This window comes from Pezoporus flaviventris, unplaced genomic scaffold (assembly GCF_033815535.1).
Source record: "Pezoporus flaviventris isolate CSIRO_AGI_PZ_B2104156 unplaced genomic scaffold, CSIRO_AGI_Pfla_v1 ptg000080l, whole genome shotgun sequence".
NCBI lineage: Eukaryota > Metazoa > Chordata > Aves > Psittaciformes > Psittacidae > Pezoporus > Pezoporus flaviventris.
In genome coordinates, this window is record NW_026892628.1 from 1,554,391 (window position 1) to 1,572,789 (window position 18,399).

At 65.9% G+C, this 18,399-nt stretch overlaps 1 protein-coding gene across 1 annotated transcript; it reads right to left on the bottom strand.

Moving 5' to 3' along the window:
* Positions 1-9,279: 9,279 nt before the first annotated feature.
* Positions 9,280-18,399, bottom strand: MIDN (midnolin). Its single transcript, XM_061474627.1, has 8 exons — positions 18,361-18,399; positions 17,981-18,206; positions 16,962-17,049; positions 16,592-16,654; positions 11,698-12,087; positions 11,096-11,228; positions 10,679-10,993; positions 9,280-9,587 (listed from the first exon to the last, which is right to left on the bottom strand). Exons 2-8 carry the CDS (start codon positions 18,196-18,198, stop codon positions 9,325-9,327), a joined length of 1,470 nt encoding a protein of 489 aa, XP_061330611.1. The 5' UTR covers positions 18,199-18,206; positions 18,361-18,399; the 3' UTR covers positions 9,280-9,324.

Sequence of the window (18,399 nt, forward strand, 5' to 3'; positions counted from 1 at the left end):
TGACCCTCGGCTGCCCGTGTGGCTGCAGCAGAGCTGGGGTCTGTGCAGCCCCCCCTGCACACGCAGCCGTGGGTGCACACGCAGGACCTGCACCCACATTTACACACGGGACCGGGCCGGGGGCAGGCGGTTCGCACCTCTGACACCCCCAACCTGCAGCGGAAGCCCACGGGGGTCAAGGGAGGGGGGGGGTCTCTCCTCCATGTGGGGTCTGTGCTCTGCAAGGCTGGAGCTCAGCGCCACAACCCCACAGCCGGGGGGGGGTCAAGGCTGCGCCAATCCCAGCCCAGGACTGAAACCGGGGGGCCCGGGGTGGGGACCCCGCCCCGCTGACGTGGGAACAGCACCGGGGGGGGGGGGGGTCAGAGCGGCTTGGGTTGAACCCCAGGGGAGCCCCCGGCCCCTGCAATCCCCCCCCCCCCCCCCGGCCCCATTCCCCCCCCTCCCCGTGTGTGCGGGCGGGGGGCCGCTGCCCGAGCCGCGGTTGCCACGGCAACGGGCCTCCCTCGCGCCGCCGGGGATGAATGAGCCGGGAGCGCGCGGGGAGATCTATGAATGAATGAGCGCGCTGGGCGGGGCGGCGCGGAAAGCCCGGAGCGGAGTCAGGCCCGGAGCGGAGCGCGGAGCCCTTCCCGGCCCTGCTCCCTTCCGTCCTCCACCCCTGCACTGCGGAGCGCCGTGGGAGCCCGGCGCCGTCCCAATCCGCTCCGGGAACCCGGGCCGGGCTTTGCCGCCGGAGCAGGCGAGGGGTCTGGGTGGCCGGCGGGGGGAAAACCCGGCCTGGATTGTGCGGACGGAGGGGATTCTCCGGTAGGAGGCCGGACAGCCCCGTCCCAGGGGGGAGCACCCCAGCTCCTTGCACCGTGCCCTGAGCAGCCCCTGTGCCCCGAGCCAGGCTCATCCGAAGGGGGTCAGAGCCCCCCAGTCCCGACAGACCCCTCCCTGCCTGCGCCGCATCGGCCCCCCGTAGTGCTGCCTGCCGGGGGGGGGGGTCCAAAGCCGGAGCTCCCCAGTCCCTCACCCCTGGCCTGGGCACCACCAGGGCCGGCCCTGTTCACGGGTAGGGGCTGCTGCCTCCCCCCGTCATCTCTTCCCCAACTGAGCCCTGGGGCCCCCCACGACCCCTCCGTCAGCCTTGCCCCCCCCCCCCCCCCCCCGGCTCCCCTCCGCCCCCAGAGCCGGTTCCCAGAAGGAGGTGCCACCGCCTTATCTTCCCAGCAGGTCTGGCTCAGCGCTGCTGTCATCGTCCCCAGCACGGCCCCGTTCCCAGCGCAGGCCGCGGGGAGGGGGCATTCCTGGGCTGCCTGGGGGCTGAGTCACCCCCGGCCACCGCCGTCACGCACAGGGACCCGGCGCGGCCCCACACGCAGAGCGTCTGCGTGCAGCGGAACACGCAGGGACCCACGCAACGCGGCCCCAGCGCAGCCGGCGCTCAATCCACGCAGCACGGCCCCGGGCATGCACGCTCCTGAAGGGGCTCCCAGGCAAACACAGGCTCACGCAGACACGGACACGCACACACGCGTGTCGGGGGACATGCACAGACACAGGCAGCACTGCTGCAGACGTGCAAGTGTGGGCACACGCGGTGCCACACGCAGCCCGGAGCCTGCAGAGACACAGCATGCGCTGTCAGGGATCATGTGCACACAGGCATGAGCACACACATGCATTTACATGCACACACACGCGCGCAATACATGCACACACACTCGCAGATACATGCGCACACACATGCAGATACATGTGCACATACATGCGCGCACACATGCAGATACATGCACACACACACAGATACATGCACACACACAGATACATGCACACACACGCAGATACATGTGCACACACATGCAGATACATGTGCACACACACATGCAGATACATGCACACACACATGCAGATACATGCACACACACAGATACATGCACACACATGCAGATACATGTGCACACACATGCAGATACGTGTGCACACACGCAGATACATGCACACACACACGCAGATACATGCACACACACAGATACATGCGCACGCACACGCAGAGATACGCACACACACACATGCAGATACATGCTCACATACATGCAGATACATGCACACACACATGCAGATACATGCTCACATACATGCAGATACATGCACACATACACAGATACATGCACACACACACATGCAGATACATGCTCACATACATGCAGATACATGCACGCACACACACAGAGATACATGCACACACACATGCACATACAAGCATACACACAGCTAGATACACACACATACACATACATGCACACACACATGCAGGCGTGTGCCCCCTGAGGGCTGAGCATCCTCCGACCGTATCTGGCACACATGGGGACCCCCCCAGCACCCAAGGGAGGGTTGGGGGGGGCCTCTGCAGCCCCTGGGGAGCTGGGGCGTGCACGGGGCGTGCATCCCAGCGTCGCCTGCTCGCCGGGGCTGCGTCACAGCGTGCTGACGCATCGCTACCTGTGGGTCCCGCCGCTATAAATAACCCCGCGTACGCCCCATCTGCTCCTTGGCACTGCGGTTGGTGAGGGGGGGGGTGGGGGGTGTCACCCGGCTCCGTGCCCCCCAAGCACCGGGCCTGGTGCCAGCCCTGCACATGACGGCGGTGGTTGGGGGGCCAGCACGGCGGCCGTGGCACGGTGCCACTTGGAAGGGCCAGCGCGGACGTCACGAGGGCTCCTCGAGGTCCTTGTAAACACGGTGACGAAGCGGTGCTGCCCTACAGGCCCCGTGGTCCCCACCAGCCCCACTGCGTGCACCGGCCAGGACCCCCACGGAGCAGGCTGCAGGGTTGGGGGGATACAGGGAGACCCCCGCCAGTGTCACCGGGGCAGTTGCAGCACCGTCCCCTGTGGAACCCAACTGCGGGAGGCCGAGCTCAGCTGGGAGATGCTCTTAGGGGGGCCCATGGGGATGGGGGAGAGGAGATTTGGGGTCTTTGCTGCTGGCAAGGTCAGGCAGCCAGGCTGGGGCTCCCGGTGTGAGCAGTGCCGGTTCCCAGCGCGGCACCGTGGGGACGGCAGCAATGGGGTGAGCCCTGGCTGCAGCCCCGACCCCAGCGCAGTCCCTGGGGAGTGGGGCTGGGCCGTGAGCCCTGGCCCCACAGCCCTATGATATCACCGCGCAGGCATGCGGGGCTGCCGCGGCTGTGGCCATGGGCCAGGCTGGGGAATCAGGGAGGCCCCATGGTGGTGGGGGGACCCTCAGCACCCCGGCACCATCACAGACCAGGGGTGCTGCAGGGAGCTCAGCATGGGGGACCCCGGCCACCCCCCCCACGCCACCAGCCCCATAGCCCAGACGCGCTGGGGCACAGGGGCTGCGCATCCGCAGGCACCAAAAACACAGGCACGGGTGGGCGCTGGCTGCGTGCCCTGCGTGCACACGCGTGTGCAAGGGCCTGTGTGGGGCGGAGGACGGCCCCAGGAGCGCTGTGGGGCTGGAGGGAGCGGTGTGGGGCCGAGGCCGCGGCTGGCCGGGGGGGTGGGGTGAGACATTCCTTGTGGCGCTTGTTATTTTATCTGGTTCAAAGTCAGTTCCTGGAATGTTTTTAATTCCAGGATCCATCCCTGCTCCAGCAGCTCCCGCCCCAGCCTCCCCCCCCCACAAGCCTCCTCCGCGCCCCACAGCCTGCCCGCAGCCCAGCCCTATGGGGGGCTCAGCCTCAGAACCCCGCCGGTGATGCCCAGGGTGCACCCATGGGTGGCCCAAGCTGGTGGGGACCCCAGGGATGCCGCCTGCAGCCCCTGCACGGAGCCGGGGCTCACCCTGCTGCCGGCAGACGCCGCGTGCCTGACTCTTGCCAGGAACACGCCAGCAGCTCATCGCCCACCCGGCGTCTGGCACAGCCGCGCGGCACCGGCTCTTGCCAGCAGGCCCGGCCCAGCCAATGGGTGCCATTGTGCACTGGGGGGGGGGGGGGGGATGATGTGGCTCCATCTCAGCACCCATTAACCCCACTGGGGTCCCGGTGTGGCTCAGCAGTGGGGTGCACGCGCATGGGGGTTGCATGCAGGGTGCAGAAGCTGTGGTGAGGCCAAGGGGGTGTGCGAGGGGCCCCCGCGCATGCCTGGGCCGGGCGGGTGCCGGTGCCGTGGCCATGCTGTGGGTGTGCGTGGGGCCCACGGGTGTGCCGGGAGCGCTGTGGGTGTTTCCTGGCGCACCCGCTCCAACGTGCCCGCACCCACTGGTTGTGCTTGGGGAGGGGGGGTCCCGGAGGGGCCCAGACCGCTCCTAATGGCACCCACAGCACCCACAGCTCCGGTCACGCACCACGCCTGTGCTGCACCGCTGATGGCAAATGTGTGATCCAGTCCCATGGCCGAGCCCCCACTGGGTGTTCGCTGGGTGTTCATTGGGTGTTTTCTAGGTGTTCATTGGCTGTTTGTTGGGTGTTTGTTGGGTGTTCATTGGGTGTTTTCTGAGTGTTTGTTGGGTGTTCATTGGGTGTTTTCTAGGTGTTCATTAGGTGTTTGTTGGGTGTCCATTGGGTGTTTTCCAGGTGTTCATTGGCTGTTTGTTGGGTGTTTGTTGGGTGTTCATTGGGTGTTTGCTGAGTGTTTGTTGGGTGTTCATTGGGTGTTTTCTAGGTGTTCATTGGCTGTTTGTTGGGTGTTCATTGGGTGTTTGCTGAGTGTTTGTTGGGTGTTCATTGGGTGTTTTCTGAGTGTTCGGTGTTCACTGGGTGCTTTCTAGGTGTTCATTGGGTGTTTGTTGGGTGTTTGCTGGGTGTTCATTGGGTGTTTGTTGGGTGTTCATTGGGTGTTTTCTAGGTGTTCATTGGTTGTTTGTTGGGTGTTTCCTAGGTGTTTGTTGGGTATTCATTGGGTGTTTTCTAGGTGTTCATTGGGTGTTTGTTGGGTGTTTCCTAGGTGTTTGTTGGGTGTTCATTGGGTATTTTCTAGGTGTTCATTGGGTGTTTGCTGGGTGTTCGTTGGGTGTTTTCTAGGTGTTTGCTGGGTGTTCATTGGGTGTTTTCTAGGTGATCACTGGGTATTCATTTGTTTTCCAGGTGTTTGCTGGGTGTTTTCTAGGTGTTGGGTGTTTTCTAGGTGATCGTTGGGTGTTTTCTAGGTGTTTCTTGGGTGTTTGCTGGTGTTTCCTGTTGGGAAGGCTCAGTACTTGCCAGGGGTTTGCCAGGGGTTTGCTGGTTGTTTGCCCAGTGCACATTGGGTGTTTGTTGTGTGCTCGCTGGGTGTTTGCTTGGTGTTTGCCAGGCGTTTGCTGGGTGTTTGGTTGGTGTTTGACAGGTGTTTGGTTGGTGTTTGCTGGGTGTTCGGTTGGTGTTTGGTTGGTGTCTGGTTGGTGTTTGCTGGGTGTTCGGTTGGTGTTTGGTTGGAGCTTGGTTGGTGTTTGCTGGGTGCTTGCCAGGTGTTTGGTTGGTGTTTGCCGGGTGTTTGGTTGGTGTTTGCCAGGTGTTTGCCAGGTGTTTGCCAGGTGTTTGGTTGGTGTTTGCTGGGTGTTTCGTTGGTGTTTGCCAGGTGTTTGGTTGGTGTTTGCCGGGTGTTTGGTTGGTGTTTGCCAGTTGTTTGGTTGGTGTTTGCCGGGTGTTTGGTTGGTGTTTGCCGGGTGTTTGGTTGGTGTTTGCCAGGTTTTTGCCAGGTGTTTGCCAGGTGTTTGATTGGTGTTTGCCAGGTGTTTGATTGGTGTTTGCTGGGTGTTTCGTTGGTGTTTGCCGGGTGTTTGGTTGGTGTTTGCCAGGTGTTTACCAGGTGTTTGATTGGTGTTTGCTGGGTGTTTCGTTGGTGTTTGCCGGGTGTTTGGTTGGTGTTTGCCAGGTGTTTACCAGGTGTTTGGTTGGTGTTTGCCGGGTGTTTCGTCGGTGTTTGCCAGGTGTTTCTGTACTCACAGGGCACTCACTCCCATGCCAGGAGCTGAAGCCCTGCACGTCCGAGGCCAGGTCACAGTCACTGCCCTGGGGGTGGAAGCACGGCAGGGACGCGCTGGGAGCCTGCACTCACTCCTGTGCCTGCGCATCTCTGTGTGCACAACCACAGCCCCCCATGCCCAGCCCCTGCACACCGCACTGTGAGCACCCTGTGCCTGTGCCAGCACCGCCCCACACCCGCAGGGTGACACCCATCCTGCCCCCAAACCTCACCGAAGGCGCGACGCTGGCGCTGCCGGATTGCTCCATACTGGGAGGACCCGGATGAGCGTGGGCCTGGCCCTGCCGCAGGGAGTAAGGGGGGGGAGCGTTGGTGCTGGGGGGCAGTGAGGAGGAGGAGGAGCAGGATGGGAGCATGGGCTGGGCACTGAGTGGGGCTCTGCCGGTCCCCCCCCCTTTATCACCAGCATCTGCGGGCCCCGGGCGCGGTGATGTCAGCCCGGTGGCATGGCACCATGCGGCACCCCGCGTCCCAGCTTGCCTCCCGCCACGCTGCAGACACCTCCTGTGGGCACCATGCCGTGCCATGCCGTGCTTTGGGAGCAGGCCTGTCCCATGCACAGCTCAACCCCATCCCCACTGCTCCCCCAGCCCCCTGGGTGCTCCCCAAACCCCAAGCCAAGGCCATGGCGTGGGAGCAGAGGTTGGGACCCCCAGGCTGGGCTGAGGGGCTCAGGGTCCCCATGGGACCACTTGCATCACGGTCATTTCATGTGTTCCCCCCCCATGCGCATGCCAGCAGCCAGGCATGAGCGTGCACACACGCGTGTGTGTGTGTGTGTCCCACACGTGCTCAGCCGGGCAGCCATTGCCTTAAAAGGCCTCCATCATCCGCTCCGGCAGCGCCGGCTCCTCTTCCCGTTGCCAAATTTGGCTCTGGTGGCACGGGCCGGGGCTGTCGGGGCCTGGCCCTGCTCTCCCCGAAGTGACGTCAAGCAGGGGTGTCCGTGCGGCACGAGTCACCGCATCACCGCAGCCACCGGAGCCGCTTCCTCTCCCAGCCCCGGCTTCCTCCGGTGCTCAGCTGCCTCTGGGGGCTCAGGGCCCAGTGAGCCCCCCCGGGTGCTCTGCCATGGGATGAGGCATCAGCCCCAGCTGGGCAATCCCAGCCTGTCCATGGGGTGCTGGGTCCACCCATGGGGTTCTGGTTTGGCACCATCCTCCCTGGCTCCATCCTAGCCAAATCCTGGGGGGTGAACGTGGTAAAGAGGATGCACACAGCCACTCCTGCCCCCTCCCCAGGGAACTGCCCCAAAGCTCAGCCCCCTGCACCCAGGACCAGCGGGTGCTGGTGCCCCCCATATTTGGCACAGCCCTGGCACCACGCAGCCACCAACACCCTGAGCCCCACCGAGGTCTGAAGGGGCCGTAGGCTCCCATGGGTGGGATGGTGCTGATGCACATCCCCGGTGTCATCCACACCCCGCCACCTGCCCAAGGGACACCAACCTGCGGGTGGGGAAACTGAGGCACAGCCGTGCCCGGCCCCATGGATCGAACCAGAGTGTCAGGGTGGCAACGGGACCGTGGGCACCCACCCTCAGCTCTGCCCCACGGTGACGCAGGAGGGAGGGCGGCAGAGCCTGCACCCAGCCGGGCTGGTGGAACTGGCCCAGCTCCCCCAGGCAGCAGGATGGGACCGGGTGCACCCGGTCAGGTGAGCACCACACACAGGCTGTGGTCTGGAAACACCGGCCCTGGCACATCCCACAGCGGGTCCCCAGCCCCAAACCCTTCCTAGGGGTGGTGGTGGGGGACCAGGGAGCTCCATCACCCCCCATCATGCTTCCAGGCTGCTCTTGCTCTGGTGTGAGCAGAGCCGTGCACACACACGTGCAACCGTGCAGCGCTGAGCACATCTGCAGGGCTCTGCATGCACATACAGATGTGCACAGCTGAACGTGTGCATGGGCTACCTGGCAGTGGCCAAGGCCAGGTTGGACAGAGCCCTTGGGTGACATGGTGTGAGGTGCCCTTGCCCATGGCAGGGGCTTGGAATTGGATGAGCTTAAGGTCCTTTCCCCCCCAAACCCTCCCGTGGCTCTATGTGTGTGCACATACAACGTGCTGACCATGTCCCTGTGTGCTATGCATGCTGAATACGTGTGTGCACACACATGCCGAACACGCCACGGCGCAGCCTCGGTGCATCCAGAACTGCCCAAATTTATTTCAAAAATAAAAAATAAAATATTAAAGACCGGAAACCTCGCTCTCCCCCTCCCCCACCCCCCAAAAAAACACACACAAAAAAAAGAAAAAAAAAAAAAAAAAAGACTTTTACAGACAAAAAAACACAGCACGGGGGTTCTCTATTTGCACAGATCTCCTGACGAGGGGACAAAAAAAATCAAGGTTGGACAAGAAAAAGGATTTCTACGGCCTATGCAAGACTATGTCAGTATTGGCTCAGTCGGGTAAGTAATGTCTATAAATATCAGCCCCGAGCGCTGGGCTTGCTCAGTCCTTACTTCTCCATCCCTTTGCTTCTCTTTTTTAAGTTAAACCCCCCCAGATCCAAGGAGCGCGGAGGCCGCGGGACGAGCCCAGCGCCTCGGGAGTTGGTCTCGGCCGCGGAGGGAAGCGCCGCTTCTTCCCCCTCCGAAAACAAAGTGAGAACCCAGCCCAAAACAAAGCCCTCCCCCCGCCCCCCCCCTCCTCCCCACCCTTGGATTCCCCCCCCCCCATCCCCCAACCCGGCTCCAAATCCCCCCCCCACAACCCCCTCCCCAAGGCTGCGGCACAGGGCTGGCAGCGCCCAGGCACACGCGTGTGTCCCGTTTCCCCCCCCCCAGCCGCCCGGGGTGGGGGGGGCCCAGCCCCATAGCCGAGCAATGCTACATATAGAAGGGAAGGAAAACAAACGGCCCCCAAACCCGGGGGGGGGGGCTCAGCACCTCCAAGAGAGACTTCATCTCCTCCTGCCTGCATCAGGGGCAGGGGGACACGTTGGGGGGGGGGGGGGGGAGTGGAGCCCACCCCACTGCATCCCTCTTCACAGCAAAGCAGCAGCTTTGATATCCCCCAAGGACCACCACCCCCCCCCCGGGGGCCAGGACCCCCTGCTCCCTGCCGGGGAGGATGCGGGATGAGGCAGCGGCTCCTGCCTGCACCCCGCTCATCTCCCCATCCCCAGCCGAGCGAGGGGGGTGAGGCTGCCCTAGACACCCCCCCCTTGCCCCCAACCAACAATGAAACGCTTCCCTGGCACAGGCAGGCTCAGCCCCGAGGCATCCGGTCGCAGGAGATGGCAAATCTAGAGGAGATCTGGCCCATGCCAACAGAAATGACACCACCGCCGGCCGGGGGGGGGGGGGCAGCGGGAGCATCCTCCTCCCCCCCCCCCCCCCCCAACACCCCATCCCCGGCAGAGTCCGCGGCCCCGGGGCCCCCCCCGGGGTAGGGCTCTATGCTACGACAAACTCTGATTTCATGTCTGCCTTGACCTCGGGCTTCCACACCGAGTCCTCGAAGTCCAGGTCCAGGCTGCCCTCGCTGGAGACGCTGCTGTTGCTGTTGGTGCGGCTGGACTTGCGGTTGGGCAGCCAGTGGTAGGGGGCCCGCGCGTCCCTCCGCGCCTTCCTGCGCAGCCGCTTCTGCTGCATGAGCAGCTGCAGCCGCTCCACCTTGCAGCGCGTCGCCCGGTTCTCCGTCTGCCGCAAGCGGTCCCCTGCAATGCCACAGAGGAGGTTGTTATGGGGGGGGGGGCTGCCCTGCACCCCGAAACCCTATGGATGCACACACACACCCCTCGCCCTAGAGCAGGGTCCTAACCCAAGCCCATAGGATGGGCAGCACCAGGCTGGTCCCCCATGGGGAGAAGCCCCTCTGCGTGGTGCTGTGCCAAGGGAGTGGGGGGGCTTTCCCTGCAGCACAGCAGCCGGTGCAGGCCTGGCCCCGCTCTGCCGTGTGGGAGGACGAGCAATTGAAGCTCCAAGCGTGGGCTCCGGTGCTGGGGAAAAGAGGGAAAAAAAGGGACCCTGCTCCAGAATAAACTTGGCCGGGAGAGCCCCCGAATGCTGCGGATGCTCCAGCATCACCCTCCAGGGCCGTGGGTGGGAACACGCCAAGGGAAGAGCGGGGCACAGGGGGACAACCCCTCTCTAAGGGCAAACAATTCCACCCCAGAGCGGCCAGAGGAGGGTCCTGGTGCAGCAGAGCCACTGGTGGGAGGCTTGCGGGCATCTCTTCCCCATCCTGGAGCCAAGGGGGCCCGAGGGGCTCTGGCCAAGTGGGGTGAGCCCAGCGAGGACTTGTCCCAGTGGGGGGGGAGCAGGTTCCCCCCCACTCACGCCATGGGATACAGCTCCGGCCAGGCCACCAGGAGCTGGTCCAGAGCCACCCCCAGGGGGGAGCCTGGACCCCTCTTGGCCAGGAGAGAAGGGAGAGAAAACGCTGAGGGGAGGACAAACCCCAGCCCCAACACCAGCGATTGCACCCCAGGACCCCTAAACCCATCCTCGGGCAGTGGGCTTGCAAATAGGGGTGGTCCAGGAGCCAGAGCCCGGGTGCCCCCCCCCCAAACCCTCAGACCCTGCAGACCCCCACCCTGGCTGGTGCCTTCAATCAGCAGTGCAAGGAGCAGCCAACAGCCAGGGTCAAACACACAACCCCATTGAGGCTGTTATGGGGTGATGCCACGCAAAGGGGGGGCAGCTCGGGGTGGGGGGGGGCCTGCAGGGGCTCCTGAGCCCATCCCAGCCACCAAGCCCTATGGACAGCAGCCCCATCCCACACAAGGCACGGAGCAGGCGGGCTCACCGCTGGGCTTGCACATCCGGATCTGGCTTTGGCACTGGACGACGGGGTGCAGGGGTGGGGATGCTGCGGCCGCCGGCAGCGGCTCTGAGGTAGTTTTGGTGGCGAGGTCCGGGGAGGCTGGTGGCGAGGAGGAGGACGAGGAGGAGGACGAGGAGGATGAGGAGAACTGCGTCTGGCAGCGGAGCTGCGTCAGGGACTGGGGCATGCCCTGGTAGTGTCGCGTGGCGCTGAGGAGGTCGTTCAGGATCTGCAGGATGGTGCCGATGTCCCTCCGCGGCCGCCCGCTGCTGTCCTGGCAGTTGGGGTGCAAAGTGCCTGCAGGTGGGAAGGGGGGATGAGACGAGCCCCAAGGACCACAGTGCCCCCCCCCTTGCCCAGACCCACAGCCCCATCCCAGATGGGCTCAGCACCACGCACCGGAGAAGGTCCCTGAGAAGACCCCAGGCGCGTGGTTGACGAAGCTCTCGATGACGGCACCGGGTTTGCGGGACCGGGCGGCGGGCGCGGGGCTGCTGCCCGGGGAGCTGCTGCTGCGGGTGCCGCACTCCACCTGCACGCATGGGAGACACCGGGTCAGCCTCTGGGAGCGGGATGGGACGACACAGCCCCACAACACAAGCCCCTTCTGCCCCACACCCCCAACGGGCAGAGTGACCCCATAGCAGGCAAGGAGCAGCAGGTCCAGCAGGCACCACCAGCCCCGGTTTTACTGGAGCACAAGGAACTACAGTTATCCCACCCCTCCATGCATTGTGGAGTCACCCCCATCAGCCAGCTGTGCTGTGCAAGGGGAAAAGGGAAGCAGGAGCAGAGAACGGTGTGTGAAGATGAGCAGAGGAAGAGCCTGGATCCCACCCTGTCCCTGAGCCCTTAACCAGGACATGGGAGCGTTTTGCAGCCCCTGATTCCAAGCATGGGGAAACCGAGGCAGGGAAAGGCATCACCACAGCGGTGCCAGGCTGCCCAGCTTTGCTCCCCTACCCCGAAGGCACCAAGAGCCCTCCGTAAAGAAACCTCACCTCTGAGCAGGAGGAGACCACGCTGCTGTTCACCGTCTGCGTGCTGGCCCCGTGCGACCGGAACATCCCGGCGGTGACGGGGGCGGCGTGGGGGGTGTTACAGTACATGGGGGGGGCCGGCGCGGTGGGCGCGGGGCTGGGGGCCGGGCTCTGCTGGCACGAGGCGGGCACCACGGGGATGCGGGTGAAGCCGGAGCCGGCGCCGCCGTGCAGCGTCCGGCAGTGGGGGCTGGCGGCGGCCCCCGCCTCGCCACGGCTGGCGATGAGGTGCCGGTGCTGGAGCTGCCCGCTGCTCTGCTGAGCCGCCAGCTGGAGCTGCACGAACATCATGTGGTCCCCCACGCGCAGGGCCAGGGTCAGCGGGGACCGGCCCGACAAGAAGTCGTTGACCTGGGGAGAGAAGGACCCCCGTCAGCTCCGGTGTTGCGCAGTGAACCCATGGCACGGCCCCCCCCCGCCCCACATCCCACATCCCACAGGGATGGGTCTTTAGGGCAGCAAAGGGGTGATCCTCTTCCCACAGCCCTTCCCCGAGCCCGGCAAGCCCGGCCGCTGTCCCGGCATGACCCCAGCGCGGTGCCAGCTCCATCAGCTGATGATGCCGGGAAGGGGGGGGATTTTTCCCCTCCTGCCCTTTATCTCCCAGCACAAAGCACCCCGTGCCCCCCCCAGTGAGCCCGCTGCAGGCAGGAGCACTGCCCCAGCCAGCCCAGAGCCCGTGGGGGGCAGCTGCACCCCCGGCACAGCGAACAAGCTCCGTGCAGGAAGGATGGGGGAGGGAGCAGGCGAGGACATGCCGGGTCCGGGCTGTGCCCACTGCCATGCCTTGGGGCTATGAGGCAGGAAAGGCAGGGGAGGGCAGTACACATCCCCCCCTCCACGTTCTCCCCCCGGGGCAGACCCAGTGGAGCGGCTGCAAGGGCAGGATTTGCCCCTGCCCACCCCGGAGGCCTCATCATCCTCATAGGCAGGTGATGGAGCAGCTGCAGCACGGAGACAAAAGCAGGGCCGTGACCCTGCCCAGGTCGCAGCTGCAGAGGGGGGGGCCCCAATCCCCAACACCTGCTCCTTCCCCCCCCCCCCCAGTGGGCATAAATCACTCGACATCTGTGCCAGGGAACAGGGGAGCCCCCCCCCCCCCCCCCCAAGATGCTGCGGTGGGGAGGGGGCTGCACGGCTCACACACAGGCAGGGCTGTGGCCGGACACTGGGTCACCACTAATGGGGATGACGCCACCGCACCCCCCGCCCCATTCCAGGGCGCAGCAGGCACCGGCTTCCCCAGCCCATCGCGGGCACGGCTCCGGCACACGTCACCCGCCCCCAGCCCATCGGCACCCTGGGATGAAGCCCAAGCGGAACCAACAACCCCCTGACCCCCATCGCCTCTTCCCTTCCCCCTTGCAGAGCTCAGCACCCCCCCCCCCCCGGTCCCGGCTCCTCCGCACCCGCTCCGGTGGAGGCCGGTTCTGAGCAGCCGTGGGAAAAGCAGCTTTAAAAATACCCTGAGCAAAGCCCCAAGCGGGGGCCGCGGAGGAAGGGGTTGGGGGTGGGAAGGAGCCGCGGCCGCTCCGGACACGGGGGTTATGGGGCGAGGGAGCCCCAGCGGCAGCAGGGTAGCGGCGCCACAGCCCCCATCCTGCCCCACCGGTCACGCTCTGCCTCGGGTGCTCTGCCCGCAGCCCACGCACTCAGCCGCGACCGCCTCAGCATCACCTCAAGGGCTCTCAGCATCCCCAGGGCACCCGCATGGAGCCCCCCATGGGTGCGGAAGGGGCGCAGGATGGGCACGGCAGCTCCCATCCTTCCCCCTGCAGGGACCCCAAGTGGGGTCTCATAGCCCCACCCCGGGTTCCGTCCCACACGGAGGTGCAGGAGCACCCACACCAGCCTCAGCACCGACCCCAGCACCGGCTGCCCTCGCTCGGTACCGGAGCTGCCTGGGGGAGCCCCGAGCACCTCCCGGGGCCCCCTGACGTCAGCCAGCGCCGGGGCTGCCTCCCTGCTCCATCTGACTCACACCTGCCTGCGCCCTGCTTGACCCCTCGCCAGCATCAGGAAGAACCAGAGCACCCCAAGCCCACACTTCCCAGCAGCACCATAAAGATCCCCAGCAGCAGGGTCACACAGACACACCCCCCCCCCCCCCCCCAAATCCCTCCTCAGCTCCCCATAGGCAGGAGCCGGTTTGGCCCCTGCAGCCCTCCAGGGCTCCCAGCACCCACCCCACACCGCTGCCAACCGCTCCCCCCCAGCGAAACCCGGCCGCTCCAATGCAAACACGTCCCACCCAGCGCCTGCTCGGCCGCCCACAGCCGCCCGGGGAGGACCCGGTCCCTGCCAGCCTGCTCTGCCATGGGGACCGCCCTGCGAGATGCCTTGGGCCCCCCCCCAAAGCTTCCATGGCCGGGGGTCCCCCAGGACCCTGGCAAGCCCTGGAAGCAGGGGCGGGGGGGGGGATGTGGCTGCACCGCACCGGGCTCAGGGCCCACAGGGATGGGGCAAGTGCCTCCCTCCCGGCTGCTTCTGAGAAACGCGGATGACTCAGGGAACGCCGCATTCCTGCCTCGCTCCAACGCCTGGCCCCGCGTCACCCCCAGCCTCAGACACCCCCGGCCCCCCCAAGCCCTGCTGGCACCCCCCAAAAACACAGGCAAACGGTCCTGCTCCAGCTCCTTACAGATGCGGAGGGGGAAGTCAAACCCAGACAGAGCATGAGGGGGGAGCAGGAAATGCCCCCCCCCCCCCGGCATCCTCTTGCACTCTCCAGCTGGACACAGCTGTGGCTGACAACTGGGTCCCAACACCCAGACACCCGTGCTGGGGGGGAGCTACTCCATGCCAAGGAGAGAAGGGGCCGGAGCGGCCCTGCCACATCCCACGGCTGGGCAGGACGTTGTGTCCGTGTGTGTCCCCCCCCAAATCAGGCAGAGGGAGCAGGGGAAGGAAGCGCTGAGGCTGCAGGATCCAGCGCCGGCTCCGGGCACGGCTCCGAGCGTGCCCAGCGGAAGGAAGCGCACGGAGCCCTTCCAGGAAGCCCCCAACCCGCCCGGACCGGACAGGGTGGGAGGGGGGGCACAGCATCCCCATCACCTCCTCCCTGCCCGGCAGCCGCTTCCCCATAAGCACCAGGGTGGGGAGGAGGTGGCAGCGCCCCGGCCCCCCGCCGCCCCCAGAGGAAGCCGGCGCAGCTCCCCCTGCGCTGCCGGAGGATGCAGGAGGATGCAGGAGGATGCATGACGCAGGCAGCGCCGAGCAAAGCATGAATGAGAGGAGTGGTTTCCTGTCCCCCCCCCCGCCCCCCAGGTGCTGGCGGTTCCTCCTGCACAGCCCCAGCTTCCTGAATCACCCGCCCAGGAGGAACCTGCAGTGGGCAGGAGGCACAGAGCCACTTCCCGCAGCAAACCCGGGCTGCCAGGCCCCCAGCCCAGCCCCGAGGGGAAAACCAGGCTGCAGGGCCCCCGGGGGCCCGCAGCCTGCAGCCCACAGACCTCCCCTCTGCTGCGCTTGCCCTAATGGGAGCCTTGCTGGCCATTACGAGCCCCAACAGATGCAAAGGGTTCCCCCAAAGCCCCTCTGCACCGGGCAGCTCCATGAGTGCCCTGGCCCTGCTGCTGCTCCCCAGGACATCCCACCCCAGTGTGGGGGGCTGCAGCTGTTGCAGCCCTGAGGCCAGGATATGCATTGGGACCCCAGGACCCCTTCCATAGCTCTGCACCCCAGTGGGGATGGGCAGCACCCCCTGAGCAAACCGGGCTCCATGGGGAGGGGGAAAGGCAGAGGCCAGAGCTGGCCCAGGACTCCAGGTCCGAGCTCAACCCCTTGGTCCACAATGGGTTAAAGCAGCTGCCAAAGTCAAGGTCACCCCGGGCAGCCAAGGGCACCCGGGGCAACCAAGGGCTTCTAGGAGCAGAGCAGCCCTGGCCCTTGCCATGTGCCCACGGGGGCACAGTCATGCCCCTACCAAGCCCCCCCCCTTGTCTGGCCCTGGGGCAGGCAGGGCTCAGCCCCGGCTCCAAATGCAGCGAAGCAGGTTAAAACAACCCCGTCATTAAGGCAGGGAAGCTGCAGCCTCGGCCAGAAAGGAAGGAACGAGTTCACCAGCAAGCAGAGAGAGATGGAAAACAAAGGAGCCAGGGCCTGCGCGGCTGGGGGTAAATTCCACCTTCGCGGCAGGCAGCTGGCGCCTGCGCACGCACCCAGCCCTGGGAACGCTTCCTCCCCGCAGGGACCCCCCTCCACGACACCTCCCGCAGCCACCAAGGAGCTTCCCAGATCTTCTAAACACGGCCCCCACCCGCGCCCCCTCCTTGGCACCCAGCACAAGGCCACCGAGCATCAGAGCACCCCATCACGGCACGGCCGCCCCCCCACCAACCAAGGACGGCTCCAAGGAGAGGGGGAACAGCCCCCTTTTGGGTGCTGGGAGGAGAATCCAGGCTCTGCAGCCCCACGAAGCCCCCCGGCGCAACCCAGCTGTCCCCCCCCCCCCCCTTCAACGCTGCCATGGGGCAGGCAGCACCCCCGGCTCTGCAATGGGGGGGGGCTGCAGCCCCACAGCCGGGAGCAGGGCCCTGTGCTGCCGACCTGCTCCGTGACCTTGAATGAGTCACTTCACCTCCCAGCGCCGCTGCCCTCCCCAGCTCCCGGCTTGTTTGGGCTGCGAGCGCTGCGGCGTGGGGCCTCCCTGCGCTCAGCGCTGCACAGGATGACGGTGCCCGCCCCGGGCACCACCCTCAGCGCTCCCAACCCCTGCTGAAGGTGAAACCTAAGAGACCAAGCACCGAGCACCAAAGCCTTTCGGGAAGGGAAGGGAAGACGAGCAGGGTCGCAGCATCCCCCACGCACCCGCCTCTGCCCCCCCCCATTGTTCCCCCGGCATCAAGCCTCTCACCTGAGTTTCAGTTAAGCTTTCCAGGGCTTGCATCACCGACTGTTCTGGCCTGGATGCCTGGGACTGGAAAAAGAAAAAGGAGGGAGGGGGGGGGGAAATGAAGATTACAAATGCAGAGAAGGAGGGGGCGTCTGTGCGGCAGGAGGGGAGGGATGACATGTCACTTCCACTATTTCTACACAAGCCCTGAGAAAGCTGTGAAATATTAAACCTGCTGCATGCCCAGCCCAGCGCTGCTGCCTCCTGGGCGAGGGCCGGGGCAGCGGAGCCGCAGGGCTGCCAGCACATCCTCGCCCAGGGCTTTAATAATAGATGGGGACGAGTGGGAGGGAAGGAGAGAGGGAGGGAGCAGCAGGAAAAGGCTGCTTACCATCAAGCCGGCCTCCACGGTGGGCACCAGCGTCAGTTTGCTTCCTTCCACAACCCCAAGATCCTGCAGTTTTCCAGAACTGAGCCGGCTGCAGGAGAGAGGAGGTTGCAAAAGCGGGGTCAGAGCGGCCTCAGCGAGGCCCAGCTACGTGCACCAGCATGGGGGGGGAACAGGAGGGGGGACACAAGCTGCAGGCCCGGCTGCTCCCAGGGGACTGAGCCCCCTTCAGCATCCCCACCCCAAGGCAGGAGGTACCCAGCACTGCCCTGCCTTGTCCCCAGCTGCCCCCTGCACCCCGGGGGGGGGTGGCAGCACAGGTGCTGGGGTACCCCTGCTCCACGCACTATGCAGTGGCAATGGGGCAAGAGAGCTGGTGAGGGACCCGTGGGCTGTGTGGCACAGGAAACCTGGCCACGGGGGGGGTGGAAGCACGGGGTGAGGGTCTCGTGGCCCCCCCCCGGGACCCGCAGACACAGGCGGTGTCCCCGGTCCCCCCTTCCCATCCCGGTCCAGATGAGACTCCGCAAGTTACTCCAGGCCGGGGGGGGCGAGCGCAACATGGGGCCGCCCGCCCCCTACTCAAGCTTTGCTCCCCTCGGGGGGCCACGCAGCCCCCTTGGGCCGGGCCTCCGGCAGACAAAGACAACCCCCCCCCTTCCCCACCCTAGGGCTTGGAGGGGGGGGCGGAGAGAGAACGGACCGGGCGCCGCCACCGAAGTTGAGCCAGAACAAAGGGCCGGGCCCCGCGGGGCACGACCGGGGCCCGCCGCCCACCACGGAGCCCCGGCAAGGGCCGGGCGAGGGGGGCGGCGGCCGCGCTCCCGGTCCCCGGCCCGCCCCCGCCCGCGGGCCCCCGGGCCGCTCCCCCCCCCCCCCCCGACCCGCGGAGGAATGGGGCCAGGCAAGGGAAAGGGGGGGCGGGAGCCTTTGTGCGGTGCCGAGCCCGGTGCGAGGGGCCGCCCCCGCGCCCAGCCCCGCTGCGGGGGGATGGGACCCCCCCCCCCCAAGCCGAGCCGTACCTCTCTTTGTGCAGCAGAGCCAGGCGCTCCTTGGGCACCTTGAGCCGCTGGGACAGGCGCCTCTTCAGCCCCTCCACCGTCTCCTCGGCGGGCACGGAGAGCTCATAGCGGGTCCCGGTGGTGGTGTTGATGTAGAGGTTCATGGGGGGCTCGTTCGGGACCACCTCGCAGGCGGGGGCCCCCGCGCTGCAGCTCCTGGCGCCGGGCTGCGGGTCCATCCGCCGACCTGCGCTGGAGGGGGAAGCGGCGGTCGGTCGGTGCCCGGGGCGGGGGGCGGCGGAACGCGGGGAGGAGGAGGAGGAGGAGGAGGAGGAGGAGGGAGGAGGCGGACAAAGGAGGGAGCGGGACCCGCTCCACCGCACGCCCCCGGCGGTACCCACGGGAACTCCGGCTGCGCTTCGAGTCCTCCGAGATAGAGC

Coding starts and splice junctions, on each gene's coding strand:
- MIDN (XM_061474627.1), bottom strand. CDS start 18,198: ATGGACCCGCAGCCCGGCGCCAGGAGCTGCAGCGCGGGGGCCCCCGCC. Junction 10,994..11,095: donor CTTCTCAGGGACCTTCTCCG/GTGCGTGGTGCT, acceptor TCCCACCTGCAG/GCACTTTGCACCCCAACTGC. Junction 9,588..10,678: donor CCGGATGTGCAAGCCCAGCG/GTGAGCCCGCCT, acceptor GTGGCATTGCAG/GGGACCGCTTGCGGCAGACG.